Source organism: Carcharhinus amblyrhynchos, chromosome 4, assembly GCF_965287045.1.
Source record: "Carcharhinus amblyrhynchos chromosome 4, sCarAmb.v2.hapA, whole genome shotgun sequence".
NCBI lineage: Eukaryota > Metazoa > Chordata > Chondrichthyes > Carcharhiniformes > Carcharhinidae > Carcharhinus > Carcharhinus amblyrhynchos.
Genome location: NC_137327.1, coordinates 87,322,649 through 87,347,557, shown reverse-complemented (window position 1 = coordinate 87,347,557; position 24,909 = coordinate 87,322,649). Strand labels below are relative to the sequence as shown.

The following is a 24,909-nucleotide window of genomic DNA, read 5'->3' as shown; positions in this document are numbered from 1 at the left end:
TTTGTTCTTCAGGAGCGGGGCTGTAATCTGAGCGAGATGGCGGTCACCAGATTGTTTACATTCAGCCTCAGCTACAAAAAACATCACCTTTGTCAACTGATTTAATGGTTGCCTTAAGGCTGGAGTGACAATTTGAATCTGATAAGATGCTGGACATTAAAAGAGTTAGAATGAACAGAAGGGTTCAATCAATGGAGAAACGTTTTTATAATAATTTAGAGAAAATATTTAAGTGGAGAGATGGGGAAATGTAAACAAACAAATTGCAGAGAATTTAGTCCAGCAGTGACTTGTATCCTGAGAGCATCACTCCAGTCTTCTACACCCTGAGGAGTCACTCCATTCCCCTGCACCCAACTCACCCCAGTCCCCTGCGCCCAGGACAAGCCACCCTTGCCCCCTACACATTGGGCCACCATAGTCCCTGCACCATAGTCCACTGGAGGCTTCCCCACTTCTAAGTCTCTAACCTTCTATTCTGTTAATGCTCATGTATTTAACTAACGACCCTTTCTCTGCTATTGATCTCAACTGCATTGATGCTGCAACAGGACGTTAGACATAACAGCTTCCGAACTACCCCGCGCCTATGCAACATCATGATAAATCTGAAGATATTTTCAACGATGTGGATATGCCGGCGTTGGACTGGGGTAAACACAGTAAAAAGTCTGACAACACCAAGTTTAAGTCCAACCGATTTACTTGATAGTAAACTCACTAGCTTTCGAGGTTACCCCCTTCGTCAGGTATTACGACATTTTCAACAACAGGCACCCTGTATACGCTATATAAATGCTTATTTAACAACAACCGAGCCAAAAAAGACTTTACAAGCTAATACGCAACCACACGTGTAACCGGTGCAAACGATTAAAGCTGTGAGAGATTTGCCCACAGTGGGTGAGTTGTATAGTCTGGTGAGATCTGGCCGAAAGCATTGCCCTTTTAAATGTCCCTGACAGGGGTTGGGGGGCTTAAACAGCAGCTACTCAATAGAGAGCATGCGTGGAAACTAACAGCGAGTAAAGTTTTTTGGCGTTAATTCAAGCGCAGAGTATTTGAAAAGAGAGTGAGTAGTGAGTGGGAGGAAGAGCTGGCGGATACAGACTGCTGAATCAATGGAGAAAACACAGAAAGAATATCTGTTTAAGGTCTTGGTGATTGGAGACCTGGGCGTTGGCAAAACCAGCATCATTAAGCGATACGTTCACCAGATTTTCTCCCAACATTATAGAGCCACCATCGGGGTGGATTTCGCCCTCAAAGTGTTACATTGGGAAGATGATACTATCGTTCGGCTACAACTCTGGGACATAGCAGGTAATGGGTATTCATATGATCTAATACATGCAATTGCTTTCTTAAATGTTATCCAATTTAATACATATTCTAAAGTTTTTTTTTGTGTGGTAAAACAAGGTGGTGTATCTGTTTTCCTTCAGTGTTACTGCAGGCTAATCCATAATATAATCGTGTCAATTTGTGAACGCTGGTTTAAACACGCTTAGAAAGCTAGTGGTGAGTGAATCATCCCCATTCCGCTCTCAGACTGGAACCAACGCCTCTCCTCTCCCCTTTCTGAAGGGGGAGGTTGAGATTTCTCAAATATTTATTGTAATCCCCTGAGTAAGTAATTACTGCAACTTACAACTACCAGCAACATTTCACAAGTCTCTAACTCTTCGGATATCTGCCTGTTTTATTTGAGGCGTGTAATTCAGTGGCATTAATTGGAATTCTATTAGAATAAGCAAGACTGGACTGGGCTGTCTTGTGGACTCTGTTTTCTGGTGGGCAGACTAGACTAGACTATATTGATGTCGGACGTTGCTGCTCTTATCAGAGATGCAATATGGAAGCAAGTTTCAGACCTGCTGAGTTTATCCAGTAGCTTGTTTTTATTCTGTATATGAGGCACAAATCCGAGTGGGTAAATCAAGGTGAGACGAATTGACCTGCCTGAGGTCTTTGAATGGTAACTTGCCCCGAGGATAGGGCACTTGTATCGTTCTGAGGCTGTTTGAACAGAGGACCCGTGATTAGACTCAAATGTGGCTAATGAAACTCGTGAGTTCGGAGCATTCCTCCTCTAACAAGGAAATCTATTCAGTTTGACTTGTGCTGTCCTCGTGTTTGAACTCTTGATACGTCAGACTGATGCAGGAAGATGAGATTCCTGAGAATTTCGGGACCTTGCCCTTAGAGATGGGATACGGCAAGTGAGATTCATGACCAGAATGGTTGAGGATCTTTGACAGAAGATGTGCAAGTTAGTGGATTGGCCATGCTAAATCTCTTCCCAGGAGGTGTACTGCTGCCAATAACTTGCCTGACTCCCCAAAGCCTATCCACTATCTTCCTACAAGGGAAAAGTCAGAAGTGTGATGGAGTGCTCCCCACCTTGTGCAACAGTCCAAGCTTGACTCCATCCAGGAGTATCATACTTGATTGGCACTTCATCCATTTCCCTCCTCCACTGATGCTCAGTAGCAGCAGTGTGTACTATCCACAACTTGCAGAAATTCCCCAAAGATGCTTAAATAGCACCTTCCAAACCCACCACCTCCATCCAGAATAACAAGAGCAACAGATACATAAGAATACCACCTGCCCATTCCCCTGCTAACCACTCACCATCCTGAAATAAAATGTTTCTTCAGTGGGTGGGTCAAAATGCTGGAATTTCCTTTTAACGGCATTGTGGGCCAACCCACAGCACGTGAACTGCATAATCCAAGAAGCAGCTCATTGTCTCAAGGGCAACTTGGTATGGGGAGTAAATGCTGCCCAGCCAGCAACACCTGTGGCCCACAAACGAATAGTGTAGGTTAGGGGGATTAAATGTGTGGGGTTATGGATGGAGTGGGCCTGGGTAAGATGCTGTGTTGGCAATTGGTGCAGATTTGATGTACTGAATGGCCTCCTGCACTGTAGGGATTCTATGATGGCAACCATCCCCGCTCTTCAATGAATAGCGGTCAGAAGCAATGCTTAATTCTTAATTCTCAAATTAGTCTGGCTCTTCCTTTCAATAGCCCAAAGGATTGTGTATTTTACCAGAATAGAATTGAAGTTCAGATATAACGTCAATTTGACGTTGCAGCCAGTCACAAGAAGCAATCTCCTCCCGTCACTGCCTGTGTTCTACTGGTGTTTTTTTAGAAAAATGTAGAAGTTATTTAAAATTATTGGCTCAAGTAAGTCAGTGGTATCCAGGTTTCAAAACCATGCTGGAAACATCCCCTCCATCAAATGATTGACTGTCTGCTCCAAGACATTGAGCTAAACTGTAAACTGTACAGGAGGAGACAGGGCTGTGCAACCACAGCTGGTTTAAAATGGCTTGCAAAATTACTTGATGGAATATCACATTTTACAACTCAAATTGGCCTGTCTGTTCAGCTTGTTTTACATGTAACTGGGGAAAGCTAGAGTATAAGTATTATAATGCACAAGATAACACTTGGTAAAAAGGCAAGATGCCCCCTTTAGAACAATGATGATTTTTGGTTTGAGATTTGGAACTATGTATACTTAAGTATCACTTGGCATGTTTTAAAATATCTAATAGTTTCCTCCTGAAGTATGACACTAATTCCATGGTAAATGCCTTCCCTTTTAACCATTAAGTTATATTTAGTCAAGTAGCACTGCTGTTTGTCATAAATGCACTTAAATGACTATCCTTGTAGTGAATGAACCACTGAATAAACCAACAGAGAAGGAATAATATAATCCTACAGAGCAGAAGGAGGCTATTCAGCTCCCAGTGTCTACACTGACCACAATCCCACCCTGGCTCTATCCCCAAACCCTGTGCATTTACATTAGCTTGTTCCCCTGATGCTAAGGGGCAATTTAGCAAGACCAATCCACCTAACCAGCACAACTTTGGAAGCTGTACAATCCATTACATCTGTGCCAGTTCTTTAATTCCTGTTCTGCTGTTCTCCCTGCAACTTTTCTTCAGATTTGTAGGCAGAGAAGCTGGAACCACTGTCCTGAATCTTGGACATTTTATTTTTGTTTAGAACTTGTGAAATATGTAAATATCTTCAGGAGGTAAGATTTCAGATGAGCCAAGCTATAATGAGTGCCAATGTGAAAGTAATATGATAGTGCTAACAGTTTATTGGATGGTGGAACTACTGTGAATTCTGCAGGGTGAGTGAGGAAGTGATTTTTAAAGCCCTCTTGTAAAAATGCTAATAGTCAATTCTAAAGATTTAGTTGGCACGTGTATAAATTGTATCAATTCCTCAGTGACCAGTGAGGGCTTTGTTCTAGGGGGTTCTGTAGTTAGTGGGGAAATCAGGGCAGCACTGTGGCAATGGTTTGCACTGCTGCCTCACAGCTCCAGGGACCCAGGTTCGATTTCTGGCTTGGGTCACTGTCCAGAGTCTGCATATTCTCCGTGTTCGTGTGGGTTTCTTCCCACAGTTTGAAAGATGTGCTGTTTGGGTGCATTGGCCATGCTAAATTCTCCCTCTGTGTACCCCACAGAGGCACCAGAATGTGGCAACGAGAGGATTTTTCACTAACTTCATTGCAGTGTTAATGTAAGCCTACTTGTAACACTAGTAAATAAACTTTTAAATCCAGGAATGACTGGAAATTTACCTTGTACACTTAGTCGTGAATGTTTTCACCTCCAGCTTTGCAGTATTCAACAGAGGGCTGGATTTTCACCATCGGTTTGAGTCCAGGGATTTCTGACTTGGCAAACTTGTCTCTGGTTCCCATGCATTTCCTTTCAGGTGGGAAGGAAATGGGCCTGAACAAATGGGCCTACTACCTACAGTGGTGGGCTTCTTAGATCTGCCTCAGTTCTCCATCTTCAGCCCAGTTTTATAAAGGCTGCTGGGTTCTCTGGCCCATACAGCCTCCTTTGCTACTTACCCCACTAAGAGGTCTTGCACCACCAGGTTAAAGTCCAACGTTTTTGTTTGGTAGCAAAAGCTACTAGCTTTTGGAACATTGCTCCTTCATCAATTAAGTGGGAGGTCTGTTCACAAATGGGACATATGAAGACACACGTTCAATTTACAAAACAATAATTGGAGTGTCTCAGTACCTTTTTAAGACTTGATTGTCTTTACAGCTAATGTGAGTGGAGAGAGCGTTAAGCACAAGTTAGAGATGAGTATTGTCTCCAGCCAGCACAGTTAGAGATTATGCAAGCCCAGGCAAGTTGTTGGGGTTGCAGATAGTGTGACATGAACTCAAGATCCTGGTTGAGGCTATCATGACTTATGCCATTGAACAGACCTTGAGAGCTGTGTGGATTTGGGGCTGATCTACTACAGGTCTCATTCCATTTGATGCTGTTTTAAAAAAAATTCTGATTCAACCCATTAAAAGATTTTAAAGCTCCAGTAGTCAAGTGTATAATCGATAATAAAAAACACATGCAAACTTTTTAGTAACTGTGCCAAAGATGGTTGACCAATAATAACCTGTTAACATTGGTTTTAAAAAAAACTTAGCCATTCCTGAGATGAGTGTATTGAACTTCTGATGCTCAAGCTAATAGGTTGTAATAGTAGTCCTTGAGGAAATAGCAGTAAGTTTATCAAAACAGCAAGAATGTAGTTTTTTTCTAAGCTAAATGTATTTTTATCAAATAGCTACAACCTGTTTTCAGATCATGACACTTCAGCAATGTCCTCATCCCCACTGAGTGTGTGCATAGCCTCCATCAGTCTGTGACTCTCTGTTCCAGGGGCCTTTTCCCATAGTGAAAATGGAGTCTGCTTTCAAATGGTCTTACTGAGTTCTGGTTTCCTGCCTGTAATTCTCACCCCATGCCCTTCCCCTAAAAAGGAGACTGCTGAAAATGGGGGAATTCCCCATCTGGGTCCTGTCCACCATTTTTAAAGGTCTTGTCTCATCCTGACTCCAAATTTACCCCACTTCATCACTGCACAATACCCCTAAAATCAAGATGCTTTATGGTTTTTAACTATCCTTAGTCAATTCTGTTTTGAGCTAGTTGTTTCCATATGAAGGCTAATGTTTTGGTTAACTTCCTAAATAGGAAAAGTTACTGTCATTTGTGCACAGCAGTGCTTGCAAATTCCACACTGCTGCAGTAGTGACCTCGTGTTAAACTAAAGAATTCCAAGGATGTTGTTTTGTAATTTGTGCCATAGGATTCTAATAACTGTTGCTCGCTAACCCCTTGGATCTAATTGTTTTGATCTGGTTATCATGTCTCATTGCTCAGACTCCCCTACTCTAATGCTTCTCATCTTCCACAATTCCAAGTTGTTTTAAAACAAGCAGCCTGCCCTATATAAGCTCCCACCCCACCATTTGTGATCTTTGCTAGAGCAAAGGGCAGTGACTTTCACATCCTATGAAAGAATAGAACATGTTTTAAAACTCCTGTTCTGGTTATGCTTCATAATTTTTTTGTTCTTGACTCTAGTTTCCCATTATTTCAGATGTCCCTGTGGTTGCATCACCACCTGTTTCTGTAATATACCTTGTAATTCCTAAGATTTGAAATGCACTTTTCCTGTTACCTATCCAGATCAATGAGATCCCATGAAGCTTGCAGTTGAGATGTACTAGAGATATTTACATTGTGGACCATGTGCAGCTGTCACACTCCAATCTTGTCTCACTGCACTTGTAGTCCTTGTGGCTGGTTTGCATTTTTTTTGTAGGTCTGGATGTTTAGAAAAGTCTGGTGCTATCATCTCCATATTTGATAAATTAATCCTAATAGATGATGCTGTAAATGCAGCCATTATTGGTTATTGCTTTTTCTATTGTCCCCATGTGAGAGCTAGGTGACTATGGTAAACAATGAGAAATCTTAAGCACTAAACTAGGGAAATATGCAATCTCCTCAGCCAATACCAGGCCAGTGTATATCTTGGGGAAACATGATTACTACTTCCCACTTTGATTGAAGAAAATGTCTTCAGGACTGGAGAGTCCCTTGATCTTTGGTATCAACTCCATCAGTTTTACTATTTTCTGGAATTAAATGTTAATCTGTGACATAACGTAAAGTGCTCTAGGGATAGCAAAGTGATTAGCACTGCTGTCTCCCTATTCCAGGGACCAGGGTTTGATTCCTGTCTTGGGTCACTGTCTGTGCTGAGTCTGCAGGTTCTCCATGTCTGGTTTCCAGTGGGTGCTCTGGTTTCTTCTCACAGGTCAAAAGACATGCTGGTTGTGTGGATTGGCCATGCTAAATTCTCCCTCACTTATTTGAAGAGCTGCCAGAGTGTGGCACCTCAGATTTTCACAGTAACTTCACTGCAGTGTGAATGTAGCCTACTTGAGACTAAGTAATTAACAGCAGTAGTTGTAAATCAGTGGGACATCCTTTTGCATAATAAATCTAGAATGTTCCATATTACTGCACCTAAGTGACTTGTACATGTCTTAACTGGTAAACTTCATTCTAACTTTGAGCCTGTGTCCCATCTCAGTGGCTGTGATTCTATCACCTGATGAGTCCTGAGGTTTTCACCAATTGATGGTCACCAGTTCTAGTGGGCTTCCCCCACTGTATTGGGTGTTCGAATGGCAGTAGAGGTCCTGCCTGTTGATGCGAGTGGTTAAGGCCAGCAGTTCCAAACAGCAGAACAGAAGCAGTGGTAGCTGCTATCAAAGCACCCACTAATGTCCAGAATTATGGGACCCCCACATCAAAAATGAGTGAATGTGGAGGTCTTTGGAGAGGAGGGGTTTGTCAAGGATTTGCCTAACCACAACAGTAATAAGAATTTGAAGGGTGAAAGTTTTCCCAGCAACAGCAAACATCAGTGATCAGGACCTTCCTAACAAATGAGAACATCTAAGATCAGGTGTGAAGTGCTCGAAGTGTAGAAACATAACACCTGGATGTCTGCTAAGTTCCCAAGCAGAATCAGGTTGACTCAGGGCTATAGGAATGCTAAGGTCCATAAAAGGAAAGAATTTAAGCTATGTAGACAGCGACTTTCAAGTTGGAAATAAGAAACTGGAAAACTAACTTGCTCCTGTCCCTCACCTGCTCCCTTCAGAAGCTGAGGCCAGTCCACACCTCAGCCAGAAGCCATTCTGGCATTCTCAGCTGAGGGACTAAGACCCATTCCACAGCCAAAAAGGGTCTTGTAATATTCAGATGCTATGGTGAGTCCTGAGCCAAGACATTGTGGGAAACCTTCATAAAGGCAGTTTAAATTTTTGCTGGACCAGAAAAAGTTTCCCAGACTACACCCTGTATCACATTGTAGCTATAAGCTGAATTTGGATGTCCTTTAGGAAAAGGAAATCTTGGTGAGTTCAGGGATCATGCATATATTTTGGAACAAAATGGTAAGTTCAACATTAATAAAAGCATCTTAGTGTGGTAGTCCTTGGTTAATCTTTAATATGAAGACTGGACTGGTTCCTCACATGTCTCCTTTCAACACCACAAATGTTAAATTGGGACACCAATGCAGATAACATCAGTGTAGCTTGTAACAGGTAGCAGTGAAACCAGAGGCAAGGGTGGAACCTCTGCATTCTGGCAGTGTCTAGCGAGATCACTGGCAAATGTGACAAGTTTAGAGCATTTAGCCTCAGCTGCCCTCCTATGTGGCCACTGTTTGATCCCTGAGCTAATGTTTAAATTGCAGTGAACTCTCAGATAATGGTGTCTGGCTCATGAATGAGCTTAACTGACATCCCACACCCAGAAGCCCCAGACCCTTCAGTCCTCTAACATATGTTCCTTGCTGTGACAGGCTGCACTCAATCCAACTCCATGGGTTGAGCACTCTTGAGAACCTTAGATTATCCAGACAAGCTAACAACCCATTTGATTTTAGGTGGTAGGAGGAAAGAAAACATGGCATATTTATCACTTCAATGCAAAGTTGAGGAAAGGAAATGCTCTTGTAGGTCAAAAGATTGAAATGTGACCAACCCGTCATTCCACTATTTACCCATGTTTGACTATTGCCAGCATTTTTTTTAAATGGGGTCATGGGATTTCTTATGTTCTGGATGTGGCCTTTGCTTTACTGTCCCATCCAAAAGATATGTCAAACAGTGCAGTAGTCCCTCTGGATGCCAGCACAACCCCCATTCAAAAGGTCTAATGACCATTGTTCAAGTGCAAGCCTGGATAATATTATTGAAATTGAGCAGTGTAGCCAAGATCTATCGTCATCTCCCTGAACAATATTTGTGGGTGGTGGTCAAGGTCTGAAACTTGGTAATTTCTCCAAATAACTCTAACATTGCTGCTGGAAGTTTGGGTGAATGAATGAGCCAACCTTGTGTAAATTGTCAATTCTTGGCACTGCATTTATTGCTAGGCCTGGTGTTCTGTGCTTGAATTCTACTTTTTGCTTTCGTTAACATGGGTGTCAACTATTAGAATTTGTATGACACTCTGGGATGGCAAGTCGTAACCAACATTTTCTGAACATCCATTTCCTGCTTGATTTCTCCACAGTGCAGAGTAATTATTGAGAAGCCCTGTGAACCTGTTTAACAGATGTACAGACTTGTGGTCCAACTGTTGCACTAATCTGACTGACCAGTTCCTTTAGTCAAGGAAGAGGATCTTGGTCAATGATTTTTGTTTAACACATGATTGCATTTTCAAGCTAATGTATTATGTCCTTGCAACGTTGGTTCTTGTATTAGCTAAACACTTTTTAATATTGGTCAATCAGCATTGCTCATTTAGCTGGACTTTGCCTTCCTGTCTGTTTTTAATGTGAATTAAGAATGTAAGAAATGGAGTAGGGGTGAACCTTGGGTCTACTTCACTAATCCATTCAATCATGGCTAATCTACCTTAGAACATTTTTTAAACCTGCTCTCCATAAATTTCAAATGCACTTCCACCTTGAATAGAACATCCACAATCCTCATAGATGACAGATTCTAGGTAACACATTCTGTCTCCTTTTTCTCTCTGCACAAAATCACAACTTTTAACTACAAGGGTTGTAAAACCTATATAAACAAGAACACCAAAAAAAGACTTTTATTCAAAGGTCACAACTACCTAAATGAAATTGAAGCTCTCTTACCTGTTTAATGCAAACATTCTTAAATTATACACAATACAATATTAGTGAAATTGTTTTTGAGAAAAGTGAGGATTAAACAAAGCACAACCCCTTTAATGGGTGATCCTGCAAGTCATGTGACTGGGCAGAACCAATGGAGAGAAAATGATTGATAGACATGTCTAATCTGGAGCAAGGCTGTACATGGCTAGAAAGCTTTAGCTGGAGTTCAGGCATTCAGGAGTAGACCTGTTTACTATTGGTTGTACATCTCTGTCAATGAACCCTTAGTTTGTTACTAGCCACATTAAGTTGCTACAGAGATTTTGACTTGGGCATAATGTATAGTGCATAAAGTAACTTTTCAGACAATATAATGTAAATTAAAATATTGAGCATGTTTGGCAGCATTGAAACAAGTTCATAGAAATGTTGCTGCCAAACCTGAGCATGAGATTCAACATGTTGGGAGTTCATGGCACTTTCTCACTGCTCACTGTGTGGTTAGTAGGCTGAACAACAGACATCTTTGACGCCAGTGCATCAGTATAATGTGGTACCCCAAATGTGCATTTGCAAATGGTGAATTCAGTTTCTTTCCCAGTAAAATGTTCTGCCAAATAATTGGTCCAGTCAACTTTCATTTGGATGATTTTCTAAATATTCACTCGCTTGGATGTAGGATGTTATGTCTCCATCTCAAATTGGCTTCACTGCAGAACACAAAAATAAGGTAACTCTGGCAATGTACTTTCTCCCAAGTAAGGCAACTCACTGCACAGATAGGAAGGCAACACTTGAATAAGAATGCCAAATCCCTATCCACACCATTTGAAAAGGCAAACCGTGCACAGGGTCCAAATCATGGAAACCTGGAACCCAGCAGTTGAAATGACCCATGGTCATACATTACTTTATTCCCAAAACAGGGACAGCACCCTTATTTAACCTAGACACAGGTTGTCATCAGCAAAGATTTCTCAAGTTTCCATGTTCCTACAGAGAGCTTGATGCCTGAAATTAAAAACCTGGTGGTGTGATATCTTGCATTGTTGGAATTGAGTATGTAAAGATCTTTTAGAATTTAGGCAAATTCTGAGCTTCTGTTTTAAGTTGTAGAGATTTACAACATGGAAACAGGCCCTTTGGCCCAACTTGTCCATGCCATCCTTTTTAAAAAAAATCCAATTGGCCCATATCCCTCTATACACGTTGTATCCATGTAACTATCTAAATGCTTTTTAAAAGATGAAATTATACCTGCCTCTACTACCACCTCTGGCAGCTTGTTCCAGACACTCACTGCCCTCTGTACAAATTGCCCCTCTGGATACTTTTGTATCTCCCTCTCCTTAAACCTATGCCCTCTAGTTTTAGACTCCCCTACCTTGGGAAAAGATATTGACTATCTAGCTGATCTGTGTCCCTCATTATCTTACAGACCTCTAAGATCACCTCTGTCTTCTGTGCTGCAGAGAAAAAAGTCCCAGTCTATCCAGCCTCTCCTCATAACTCAAACCATCAAGTCTGGGCAGCATCCTTGTAAATCTTTTCTGCACTCTTTTGTAGTTTAAAAATATCCTTTCTATATAATGGTAACCAGGATTGCACACCATATTCCAAATAATATGGCTGTAACAATGTCTTACACAATTTTAAGACATTCCAACTCCTGTATTCAGTGTTCTGACCAACAAAACCAAGCATGCCAAATGTCTTTTTCACCACACTGTCCACCTGTGACTTCACTTTCAAGGAGCTATGAACATTGTCCCCAGATCTTTGTTCTGTAACTCTTCCTAATGCCCTCCCATTAATTAAGTCTTGCCCTGATTCAATCTACCAAAATACATCACCTCACATTTGTCTAAATTAAACTCCATCTGCCATTTGTCAGCCCACTGGCCCAATTGATCAAGATTCCATTGCAATTGGGGATAACTTGGAGACATCTCTTCACAATGGAACTTCCCAAACTGTGTCTCTAATTCTGAGGATCACCTTTTTCTAGTTGCTTTTATATGGGGGAATAAATCACTGGTTTTGTCACTGGGTAAGTACTGATCTTAAAAAAAAATCCAATGATTTGAAAAACACAGGAACATCTGAACAGTTTTTCAATAGGTGTACCAACCCTCAACCCTTGACAGGATTGCTTTCATCTTTTGATCCACTGAAATAAGCTGCAGTTCTTTGCTCAACTGCTGATAGCATGGCCATTTGTTATTCCTGTGTTCTCCTTTTGGATTGTTTTAGTTGTCAAATCTACTTTGCTTGGTTTTTGAGCACCTTAGCCATTTTCAAAAACCAGATGAACTTTCCTGGAAATATGTTCCTCACTGGTATCAAGTTTCAGATTTATGGTTGTGGGTCTGATCTGAATAGTTGAGAAATCTGTTTGTCTGGGAACTGTCACACTCTCTTCATGCAACTATGTGGTCTCTTTGTGCTTTCTACTCATTGTCCTCTTCCAAGATAAGTGGTCTTGGTCTTTAATCATCCTGTTTCCTGAATATTTTCAGTGACTTGCCCTCTATCACCTTCTGTGGTGGAGAATTCCACAGGTTCACCTCCTTCAATGATTATCCTCGTGGCCTACCTGTTCCTCATCTGTCCTAAATGGCCTAGTCCCTATCTTGGAGACTATGGCCTCTTGTTCTAAACCCCAACCCTGCATCCAGTCTGTCCAGCCCTTTTCATAATCTTAAACATTAGTGAGATCTGCTCTCATTCTTCTAATTGGGTCAGCTGGGCCTGCATTTGATGCAATCAGTCTTGTCCTGTGACATCTTGCCATTTTCAGGAGTTGGTCTAGTGAACCAGTTATCTTGCCTTCTGTAGGCAACAAAGGCCAACATACTAATCGCCTTCCTAACTGCATGTTGTAACTCCACAATCTTATCACTGTTTTAAAATTAAAGTTTTTGTTTGTTAGTCACAAGTAGGCTTACACTAACACTGCAAGGGATTTGCTGTATAAAAAAATCCCCTAATCACCATACACTCCAGCACCTAATTTGGGTACACTGAGGGAGAATTTAGCATGGCCAATACACCAAACCTGTCTGTCTTTGGAGTGTTGAAAGGACCTGGAGGAAACCAGTGCAGACTCAACACAAGTTACCAAGCTTAGAATTGAACCCAGGTCACTGGTGCTATGAAGCAGCAGTGCCAGCTACTGTGCCACAGTTAGCCTGGCTAAGTCCACTCATCTGTTAACATTAGTTAACAGATTTCTCAACTACTCAGATCAGACCCACAGCCAGAAATCAAACTTGATACCAAGAATGAGGAACATAAAACAGATGAACTTTCCTGGAAATTTGAAAGAAAATAGCTAAAGTGCTCAAAACCAAGCAATGGTGGGGGGAAAAGCAGATTTGACAATTAAAACAATCCAAAAGATACAGAAATAACAAATGGTCATGTTATCCAGAGGTTGAGCAGTAGCAAAGAACTGCACATCCCAACACTCATTCTCTCCTAGTTTTATATAATTGACTTGAAAGTATTATTAACGCATTAAAATAGATATTGTGAATAGCTGGGACCAAGGTGATCACTGTGGTACCTCAGTCATTATCTGTCACTCTATCTACTTATTCACTCACTCTCCTGTCTGGAAACCAGTTCTCAATCCATGCCAGTATCTTGCCTCTAATCCTATGTTTTAGTTTTGCACACTTAACCTCCTATTGTGGGACTTTTATCAAAATCCAAATATGCCATATTAATTGGTTCTTTTATCATTGATAGTTGTGTCCTTAAATAAAACTTGAGTGAGTTTGTCAAATGATTTCCCTTTCATCTTTTGGTTTAGAGAATATCCAGACCAGTAGAAATACTCTCCAAGGCTACCACTCATGTTGAATTCATTCTACTCTGGTCTCAGGCCTGCTTCCCTCTTTACTCACTGGAACTTCCAGTCCTAATGTCAGACTTCAAGCATCTGTAAATTCTTGGCTCTCTCAACTCTGGCTTTATTGGCTTCCCCTGTAGCAAAGGTAGTGTCAGCCAGTGGAAGCTGAAGAAGGCTAGAAAAAGCCTGCCTTTGCCAAACTCCAACTTAAGTACTCTGGCAGTCTATGTTCTGTTTTTCTTTGGAAATTGATCTGATCAAAGGCCTCACTGGTGTTCAGCAACAGTTTAGCACCCTATGTACCAGGCTGTGTTTTTGCACACTAGCTCAGGTCAACAGCAATGTTTTGTTGCATTCTTGTGCCTGATGTGTTGCCTCTAAGTTGTGATCAAACTTTAATACTCCACTAGGTCATTGCTTCAGCTAGAAGCTGCTGAATAAACAGGAGTATGAAAACCTTGGCAAAGACTATGGAAAAATCTCCCCCTGAAAATGTATTGCATGATTTTAAAATATGAAACTAGTCTTTGACTAACGCTAGTTCCCTGCTAAATCTGCGGTGACTTAAAGCATTGCTTGGTGCTGGTAAAACAATCTATGGAAGCTTGTGAGTATTGACCCAGACTAGTTCTTGTAGAAGAATAATGACAATGTGGCAATGAGGTGTTGAAGCTGTTTTAAGGTGCAATCTAGATGCATCAGGCAATAGGGTGATTCACTTTTTAAATTGAAGATAGTTCAATCCTATAATTTAGCTGGCAATACAGATGAGAGTTTTTTTGCCTGGATAAGGGAGCTGTTAAAATCATGCATGAGTTCACTTAAGTTTTTAATGTAACTGGCAATAAAAAGCCTGAATTTTCTCCAGGATGAGTTAGCTCAACATCCAGGCACAAAAACTGCTGTATCTCTGGGATGTAGGGTTTGCACTGCTTTGAAGGGAAGATATATTTTTAGTCATTTCGTCCCAGTTAATTCAATGCTACAACTGGAATGAAGGCTGTTTTATTGCCAAAGGTGGGAAATAAGTGATGGTGGGTGAATGTTGTCTTTAAGTGTATTCCAAATCAATGATCAGGATTTCAGGTTGAGATCCAGGGCCAATTGTTTAGTGCATCAGCCAGTTGTGCTATACTTGTACAAGTATATCTGCTGTACTTAAATTATAGATTTAAATTCCAGCATAAATTGAAAATTAACTAACTCATACAATCCGTACACTGCAGAAGCAGGCAATTCAACCTATAGTCTGCACTGACTCTGAAGTAGCATCTCACCAGGGCCACCCCCATGCCATACCTCTAACCCCTTTGTGGCCAATCCACCTAACCACATCTTTGGGAGCAAACCAGAGCACCTGGAGAAAACCCACACAAACGTGGGGAGAATAGGCAAATTTAGCCAGAATCAAACTCGGATTCTTGGTGCTGAGGCAGTAGTGCTAGCCACCATGCTGAAAAAAGTTGATTCCCTAGGAAAGGATGATTTTGTTTCCATCCATATTTCAGGACATTCCCAATTTTATTTGCTTTATTGACATGCTTAAAATGCAAGAGTTTTGAATATATCTAGTGTAATTCTTTAGGAAGAGAAATTTATGCCACAATAGGAAAAAAGCCCCTTGGGTTTGTGTTCAAACTCAAATTTTAAATGCTATACTTCATGAATGTTTGATACATTTGAGTTTAAGTTGTTGTCAGACAACTTAAGTTGTTAGTGTTGGGGTTGGCAGTACTACTGGATTTTATAGGCTGGTCTGTCTAGACTATGTGCATGTGGCTTGCTCTGGAAGAGAGCAACTTGCACTGTTAATCTGGGGGATGGTTTTTTTCTTGGCTTGTCTACATGAGCCATTTGACTCTAACTGCAGTATTTTATATTGCCTTCCACAGCATGCCTTGTGCTCTATCAAGTAGAATTTGGTTAATCATGTTTAGATCTGTCCCATGACCTGAGATCCTATGTGAATGCTGCTGACCAGTGGTCACTGGGGGACAACTGGGTCATGTCAGATTAGTGAATTAAAGGGCAGCAAACAGCTTGCAATAAATGGAGCTGTATCTAGCCTGCCATTCTGAAGGTCTCTCAGTTCATTTTTTTTTGGGATGTTATAAACTGTATCTTGTTTGTCCCTTTTATTGGGGTTTAAGTTTGAATTTCAGGATCTCTATTTTCTCTCATGCTACTATTTCTGCCCTGCCTACCCCAATGTCCAAATAATGGTGATTGCTATAATATACTGCATGCATACAAACTTCTCCAGCAGCTGGTGTAATACCAGTCTTTGTACATGCTTTGCCTAGTAAGTACCATCTTTTGCTTGGCTGTCAAATAACTGCATTTCTCATCAGCATATTGTCACATGTATTAGTATACAGTGAAAAGTATTTTCTTGTGCACTACAGACAAAGCATACTGTACATGGAGAGAGTGCAGAATGGTAGTCATAGCTAGGGTGTAGAGAAGGATCAACTTTAGTTTGAGGTTGGTCCATTTCAAAAGTCTGGCAGCAGGGAAGACATTTTGACAGTTGGTACATGATATCAGGCTTTTGTACATTGTTTTTGACTGAAGAGGGTATATCTGGGGTGCGTGGGATCCTTAATTATGTTGGTTACTTTTGAGGCAGTAGGAAGTGTAAAGAGTCAATAAACAAGAGGCTGGTTTGACTGAACTGGATTTCATTCATGACCCTTTGTAGTTTCTTGTGGTCTTGGACTGAGCAGGAGCCATAGGGAGCTGTAATACAACCAGAAAAAGTGCTTTCTATGGTGTATCTGTAAAAGTTGGTGAGAATCAGTGGTCATGCTGAATTTCCTTGCTCTCCTGAGAAGGTAGAGATAGTGGTTGGCTTTCTAAACCATAGCTTATGCATGGACAGAGCAGGACAGGTTGGTGATTTGACTACCTAAACTTGAAGCTCACAATCATTTCTACTTTGTGCCCATTGATGTAGGCAGGCATGCCCTGCACTACACGTGCTGAAATCAGTGACTGTCTTCATTTTGTTGACATTAAGGGAGTTATTATTTTCATTGCATCAGTTCACCAGATTCCCCATCTCTTTCCTATACTGTCTCCTCCATTGTTTGAGGTCTGACCCACTATGGTGGTGTCATTGGCAAAATTGAAAATTTGAGTTAGATGGGAATTTGGCCATACGGTCAAAGGTGAATAAGGAGTATAGTAAGGAGCTGAGGTCAGGCTTTGTGGAGCACCTTTTGGGGATAACTGTGGAGGTGTTGCCTATCTTTACTAATTGTAGTCTGTGGATTAGGAAGACAAGGCTCTCCAGTTGCAGAGGGAGGAGCTGAGCCCCAGGCTACAAAGTTTGGACATGTCTCATAAAAATAATGGTGTTAAAGCCTGAGTGTAGCCTCTAAATAGAACTTGGACCTAGATGTTCTAGGGTTGAGTGTAGGGTTAGGGAGATGGTGTCTGTTGTGGCAAAAGGTGAACTGTAGTGGATCCTTGGGTATGTTCCTGATCAAATATCCATGTGTTAACTTCCTAGTTTGCCCCATGCATGCATGACTTTCTCTTTTGTTTTGAATCCACCCCAAATGGAAGTTAATTCAAATCCAGTAAGGCTAAAAGATAAATTTTCTATCCCACGCAGTCTAGTGTATGGTTTTTTTTATGGGATAGGGGTGTGGCTGTTCAGGAACAAAATACAATTCCTTTAAAACTTAACTCTATTTCCAGGGCAGGAACGGTTTGGGAACATGACTAGAGTGTACTACCGTGAGGCTGTGGGAGCATTTATAGTCTTTGATGTATCCAGGGCGTCAACATTTGAAGCAGTTTCAAAATGGAAGAATGATCTCGACAGTAAAGTGAGGCTGCAGAATGGCAACCCAGTGCCTGCTATCTTATTGGCAAATAAATGTGACCAGACAAAGGAGGGACTTGGTAATACTTTGCCTAAACTAGATCAATATTGCAAAGAGAATGGATTTATTGCCTGGTTTGAGACATCAGCAAAGGTAAGAAGGATTTTTTTCCTTTTGGGGAAGACCAGTTTAAAATTTAGTCCTTAATTCTGAGGATCAGGCTTTACTAGATTTGCTTGAGTCTAGTTTTTAAATTATTCTAAATTCCCAGCAAACTCTTCAGTTATGTACCAAATATGATAGCATTGATGGCATTGCCTAGTTTTGTATTTTATTTGGGTACTATGTGGCTGAAGAAATTGAAGTGTAATATGACATTATCTGGGATTACTGTTTTTGGGAGGTGGCATGGTGGGTATTATATTAACCCATCTACTGTAACTAGTTACTTTCATGGCAAGTATTGAAAAGTAACTTGCAGTTGGCTCTCTAAGCCCCATATACTCTAGGGCCTTTTAAAATCATCTATCTTGTCTGTCGACTTCTGTTGCTTTTTGTTCTCCATTTTTCATAGTCAATTCCAGTACTCTGAGCTCTTAAAGTCAAATTTACAGCATGTAAACAGGCCCTTTTGGCCCAACTTGTTCATGCTGCCTCTCTTAAACCCCTAAGCTAATCCCAATTACCCATGTAACTGTCTAGATACTTTTTAAAAGACAATTGTACCCACCTCTACTGTCATCTCTGGCAGCTTCTTCCTATCACTCACCTCCCTCTGGAAAAAAATTGCCCTTCTGGACACTTCTGTATCTCTCGTCTCTCACCTTTTTAAACCTATTTTAGTTTTAGACTCCCCTACCTTTTTGGGAAAAGATATTGACTATCTAGCTGATCAAATTTTATAAACATCTATAAGATCACCCCTCAGCCTTCTACACTCCAGATGGGGGAAAAGTCCCAGTCTATCCAGCCTCTCCTTTAATGCAACCCATCAAGTTAGGGTAGCATCCTAGTAAATCTTTTCTGCACTTTTTTTTCTAGTTTAATAATGTCCTTTCTTAGTGGCATGGGTGTGGATTTCAGCTGCAATTGAGCTGGGGCAGGAGATGTTATGGAGGCAGAAATTAATCTGTCTGTGAACTGTGGTCAGAAGCTCTCAAACAAAACGCCACTTTTCCCCTCCATAGAGGAGATATTCCACATCTGATATGTGGCAACACTGATGTTGGAATGGGGTGGACACAGTAAGAAGTTTCACCAGGTTAAAGTCGAACAGGTTTATTTGGTATCACAAGCTTTCAGAGCACCACGCCAAAAGCTTGTGATAGCAAATAAACCTGGTGTTGAGACTTCCTACTGTCTACATTTTGATATGAATTCAGTAAAAATTGAGTTATGGTCTTAAATTAGAATGGCAATGCCCTATTCCTAAATGTTTGAATGGAATTTGCTGTGGAAATGTTGTGCCTAATATGCCTTCAGTTTAGAAACTTGCATACATGCATAGCAACTCTGAAATCCAGATGTTGCTGTATTTTGCTCTTTGATCAATGTTCTCAGACTGAGGTGCACTGCAGAAATATATGAAAGCTCCTTGGGCAGAACCTTCTAAACCCATGACCAATACCATCTAGAATTACAAAAGGCAGCAAATACTTGGGAACACCATCACCTGGAGGTTCCTCATCACTCACCATCCTGACTTGGAAATGTACTGCTGTTTCTTCACTGGTTTGAAATACTAAATTTTCCTTACAGCACTATGTACCTGTATACCACATGGGCTACAGCAGTTTGGGATGGGCAATAAATCCTGGCCTAGACAATGATACCCACATCCTGTAAATCAAAGCTTGAGCATTTCTCAATTAGTTTGTTTCATTGAGCTTGACCATCCCTCTTAGTATGAGGTAAGAATAGCAGCCTTTGACATAGAGGTCTACAACACAGGCCCTTCAGCCCATCATATCAGCACTGATTTTAAAAAAACAAATAACCCAACTATTTTTAATCCCATTTTCTACATTTTAGCCCATAACATTTGTCTTGGTGTTGCAGGTGCACACATACTGTTGAGGGTGACTGCATCCCCCTTTCAGGCAATGAGTTCCTGACTGCCACCTTCTGGGTGGAAAGTTTTTTTTCCTCGCTCTAAACCTTCTGTCCCTTGCCTGAAACCATGCCCCATGATCCCTCCAAGGGGAAAAGTTTCTTCCTGTCTCTGCCCTTCAATTTTATACATCTGAATCCTCTGTTCCAAGAAAGGCAACTACAAACTCTCCCCAGACCAGGTGACTTCCTGGGTGAATCTCCTTTGCATCTTTTTCAAGTGCTATCATGTCCCTCTAATGTGGATTCCAGAACTGTACATAATACTGTGTCACCTTAACATTTTGTATAATTTGGTATAATTCCAGCATAACCTGCTGGTCCTCAAACTATCTGTTAATAAAGGCAAGTATATCAAATGCTGCCTTAACCACTTTATCCAACTGTCCTGCAACCTGGAGGAAGTAGTGTACATGCACATTAAAATCCCTCTGCCTTTCCCAGGGTGCTGCCATTCATGTATTCCACTGCTTTGTTTGTCCTGCAAATGCATTACTTATCCAGATTCAATTCCATTTGTCACTGATCAGCCCATCTATATCCTTGTGGAATTTGAATAATAGTATTACATTGGATGTTCTCCAGTCGTTTGACACCTCCTGTGGCCTAATGGCAGGGGCATTGCAATAATTTTCAATTACTACTTCCTCACTTGCCTCATTCAACCATCTGGGATGCTTTTCATCCAGGCCTGGGGATTTATCTAAGTCTGCCTGACCACTCAGAACCTCCTCTGTCTCTGTCAATTTATTTAATAGTATCACAGTCCTTTGCCCTAACTTCTGTACACATGTCATCCATCTCGCTAGTGAACACTAACATAGGTAGGTTTCTAAATGAATACTATGTGACCCAGTGTGATGTCCTTGTATTCTGCATCCTGATCCTATTTGACACTTGTTTTTCATTTTTGTCGACATACCAATTTCACTTTCCTACTTAAGCTAATTTGGCTTCCCTCCAATCTGAGCTTTCCCTTGGGTTGTGATTCACTTGCACACTGCGCACCCCCCTCCTCCCCCAGCCAGATGAGTAAGGATATTAACCCCAGTGCTGTTAGTTTGCTAGCTGAATTCACAATAGGAGAGGTGCTGAGTAAATTCTGAATTTCCAGAAAATTCCCAAATTGAGGGAAGATGAGAATGTTTGTTTGATATTGAGGACAACTGCAAAAATTAATTATAGATATGGGCAAGTAATTGACAGCATTGTAAATGTGTATGGCACATAGAAAGTGTGGGGAGTCACATGGTGTCATTTTGGTTGGGATAAATGAACAAGAGGATCTCTGGTACAAAGGCACCAATTGCCAAAAGCTGCACCACAAGGCCAGTGTGGCCTAGTTGAGTTGAACAGCCTGTTCCTGTGCAAATGTGTTCTTCCTAACTTGGAAATCCACAGCTGAGTCAAAACTTTGGGACTCTCTCCATACCACACTGCAGTGATCATGAAGGTGGTGGTTTCAGTCAATTGAATGGGCAAGAAGTGTAAATTCTACTATAAAATTTTGAAGCCTCAAAATAGGATTTTCTCTTGTAAAGATTAAACCTTTGGTTTGGAAACTTGCATTTGTGCAAAGCAACTCAAATCCAGATGTTCCCACAGACTGAGATACACTGCAGAAATGCAGCAAGGCTCCTCGGGCAAAACCTTCCAAACCCATGACCAGTACCATCTAGAATTACAAAGGGCAGCAAACACCATCACCAGAGTCTTTGACACTTGCTTTCCTGTTCTGTTGATCCATCATGGATTCTGTCTTGCAGCTTAAACTTTCTTTCTTCCTGTTTCCATCTCCCCATGGATCTCACCTGAAACTGACTAAAAAATGGACGTGGCAAGCCAAAGAACAATTATGATGCCCCTGCTTGTAACTTGAATATTTAATTCGATTCTGACATTCCTCTTTAATCAAATTGAGAAATTGTGATCCTGGAGATGCTTTGATATTTTGATATCCAGTTTTTAATGCAGCTGTGAAGTGCTGCATTCTAATAATCAGTGGTCAGACCCACACAGCAACATCACTTGCTATTGTGCAGCACCATCTTGTGACACTGTGATAGCAGACAGACTTGCAACCTATGCACAAATTGACACTGTCATTTTCTATTTTTTGAGGAGGCAGCAAAGCAACCATCTCTATTCTAATTCCTAACTGTGCATTTATTCCATTGTTTTCCCATGACTGACTAAAGCATTTCTAAATTGAACAGCATTCCCATGCCTCTACTTAGAACCTAAGGATTCTGTTACTCATTTCACATTTTAAATCATGTGCATTATTTCTCTGCTCCTTTTCCAAGTGCTTGAGTTTTGTATTCCAAGAATTTCCTTGACCTGTATGATGTTGATTACTTAACTTGGATCATGACTCTAGTGTCCAAAGTTCTCTAATGTCATAGTCAAATACACTGACCAACTGACTCTCAAACCCAATATGACTGGGCTCAATCTGCATTTGCAGCAATCATTTGGAGTAGTGAATAGAAACAGCTGTTGCAAACCAGGACAAATGTGAGCAGGACTTGGTTGTTCAGCAACTCAAGCTTGCTCTACTGTGCAATCAAATCATGGCCTGCCTCCTCTGGGTATAGCCCTAATCTGCTCAAACTCATCTTCTTCTCATTCTATGTCTTAACAAAGCTCTGTACATTTTGTAGCAATTTTTCTGTTCTCCATTTCCCCTTGCATTCTACTTATCTCCCTAATTATTTTAGATCTGACTTTGTTTGATTACACTCAGATTGCTCCATACCACAGCATTGTATTCCGCTTTTCTATTTTTCCTGCCAGAGTCAACCTTGCATTTTCTCATACTGCCATCTGCCAGCTTTTATTCCCCACATGATCTTTTTAATCCTTTTGCAGACTTGGTTCCCTCTTCAAACTGGCTTGTTTTCCTATCTTTTGGCTATAATACACTCTGCCATCCAAATTATTATTAAATTCAGATCTGCCACCATCACTTCAAAGCTATCATTTTATCCTTGGAATTAAACATGATCAGTATCTCTTCTGATCATCTGCCCATTTATCTTTCAACAATGCTATGCACCTTCTAGTCTCTGGCTGCTTTGTGCTTTTGAGTTAGAGATTGAGTTTGACAACAGAATCCAAGATGAATGTTCCTGTTGAAATTGTGATTTGTATTTGTGCCATTTTAAGCTTCCTTGACAAAATATTTCTTGTCTCCTTAGGACAATATCCATATTGAAGAATCAGCTCGTCTCCTGGTGGAAAATATCATCAATGCTGAAGATGGTGACATTGCTCCTCCAGACCCTGACATTATCTCATCCCAACAGCTCTCTCAACAAATTAATAACACCAGCTGTTCTGCTTGTGCAAAGTAAAAGACAGTAATTGGATCATTGACCCCTTTTTGGAGGAGGGGGTGGGTGCAGTGGCTGGAAATTTCAAGGAACTTCAGGGATGACCACTGCTCAATGGGCTATACCTAGTGTGAGAAATGCTGCAATAGTGATTGCCATTCTGCCTCCTCAGACATCTGATATGAACCACTTTGTTCTTGTTCAATTATTGTCTTCACTCCCTTGGAGTACTGAGTCTTCCTATTTGTCTATTTTAAAAAAAAAAAATTGACATCCATTTCCAGGGATCTGTTTAATTAAACATGTGCAGTAGGGCCTTGGTATTTCAGGTGATGAGTCAGCAATGGTTTTATCAATGGACCAGTTTAGATTTTTCTGATTAAGTCCAGTGCAGTTGTCTGTTTGAACAGAGCTTCAGGTTTGACTCATGTGGTGAAGGGAGAAATCTAGGAAAAGACAAGTGAATGTCCAGTGTACTGTTGGACCCAATGACCCACTCCCCTACTCAGGACATCTCTTGTTCTCTGTGCTGTACCTAGTGATCAATCTTTAGATGGCCACCCACTTTTCTAGTGATAATAGGTAGATTGCAGAAGTGTGTACCACATGGTTCACCATGAAGTCACATTTAGGAGCTACTATTAGTGGAAGCTTCTCCAATACTTGATCCATTTTCCCTACAATTAGGAGTAATTATAGTCCTATTGCAATTACATTCTTGAGCACTATTTAGTATCTAAAACTGTTGATCGTCCTGTGCATAAACAAGGATTTATATATAACTGTTGTGCATGCTGAAGTTAAAAATATTCAGTCATGGTTTTTTGGAAGGGAAAATAAGCAGCCTGGTTTAACTCCAATGGAGAAATGATTCTGGGTTGCTATTCAGTTCCAACTGCACAGCTTTAGAGCTGACATGGCAGTTTTTACATTGTTTTGCTTGCTTGTGATTTAATAGGTGCACTATGATATAGTTTCATTGCCTGTTGAAATCCTTCCATTTGGCTGTTCTTGCTTGTTTGCTCCCCTTCCAATTTTTGTGCACCACTGGCATTGCAGTTAAAATTTGTGCCTTTTTGAATTAGTGAAGTGCTGAAGATGCCAAAAAAATTAGTGGAATGGGCAATTGGAGAGTGGTTGTAGAGTAAACCAGTCTAAGATCTAAATTTATTCTATAATTTTTCTGACTTATTAATCTTTACCGCATTTGAACTTAAATCTGTAATGTTTTGGTTGTAATTTCCTTTTAATACTTGTATTGAATATTCCTTTCCATTGGAGTTAATATGGATGGTTGAACAGAAACAAATGTTTGTTTTTCTCCAAGGTAGATGACAAACTTGCAATAGTCAAGTGATGGTACACATGTTAAAATGACTGACCTTCCTTAACATCTGGTCAGGAATGCCTTTTAAGGTGACATAACCAAGAAAATGTTTCCCAGTGGTGAAGATGCTGAAATGTACAAATTCTATGGTAGTCCTGGAAGTTGAACTGTACTGTTGCTATTTATTTATTAAACACAAGACTGCCCAGTGCATCTGACTTTTTTATTTGGTTTGCTTTCATCTTTCCCAGACTCACCTGAACATTCTTCCTTTTGAAAAGGAAAGTAGCATAACTTGTTGCCCCTGCTCACTTTCTCCTTTGCCTTCCCTTCCTGCTTTCCCTTGGCCATGCTTCACTCCTCTTCTAAAGAACCCACAAGATATTTTGACTAACTATAAATAAAAGTATTCTTAACTTTGAGGTTTGGT

General features: G+C 40.7%; 1 protein-coding gene across 1 annotated transcript; it reads left to right on the top strand.

Annotated features, from left to right (window-relative positions):
- Positions 1-1,025: 1,025 nt before the first annotated feature.
- On the top strand, positions 1,026-24,673 carry LOC145342660 (ras-related protein Rab-38-like). The gene is made up of 3 exons (XM_080188210.1): positions 1,026-1,323; positions 17,581-17,861; positions 23,018-24,673. The coding sequence occupies exons 1-3, from the start codon at positions 1,122-1,124 to the stop codon at positions 23,171-23,173; spliced, it is 639 nt and encodes a 212-aa protein (XP_080044336.1). The 5' UTR covers positions 1,026-1,121; the 3' UTR covers positions 23,174-24,673.
- Positions 24,674-24,909: the final 236 nt, after the last annotated feature.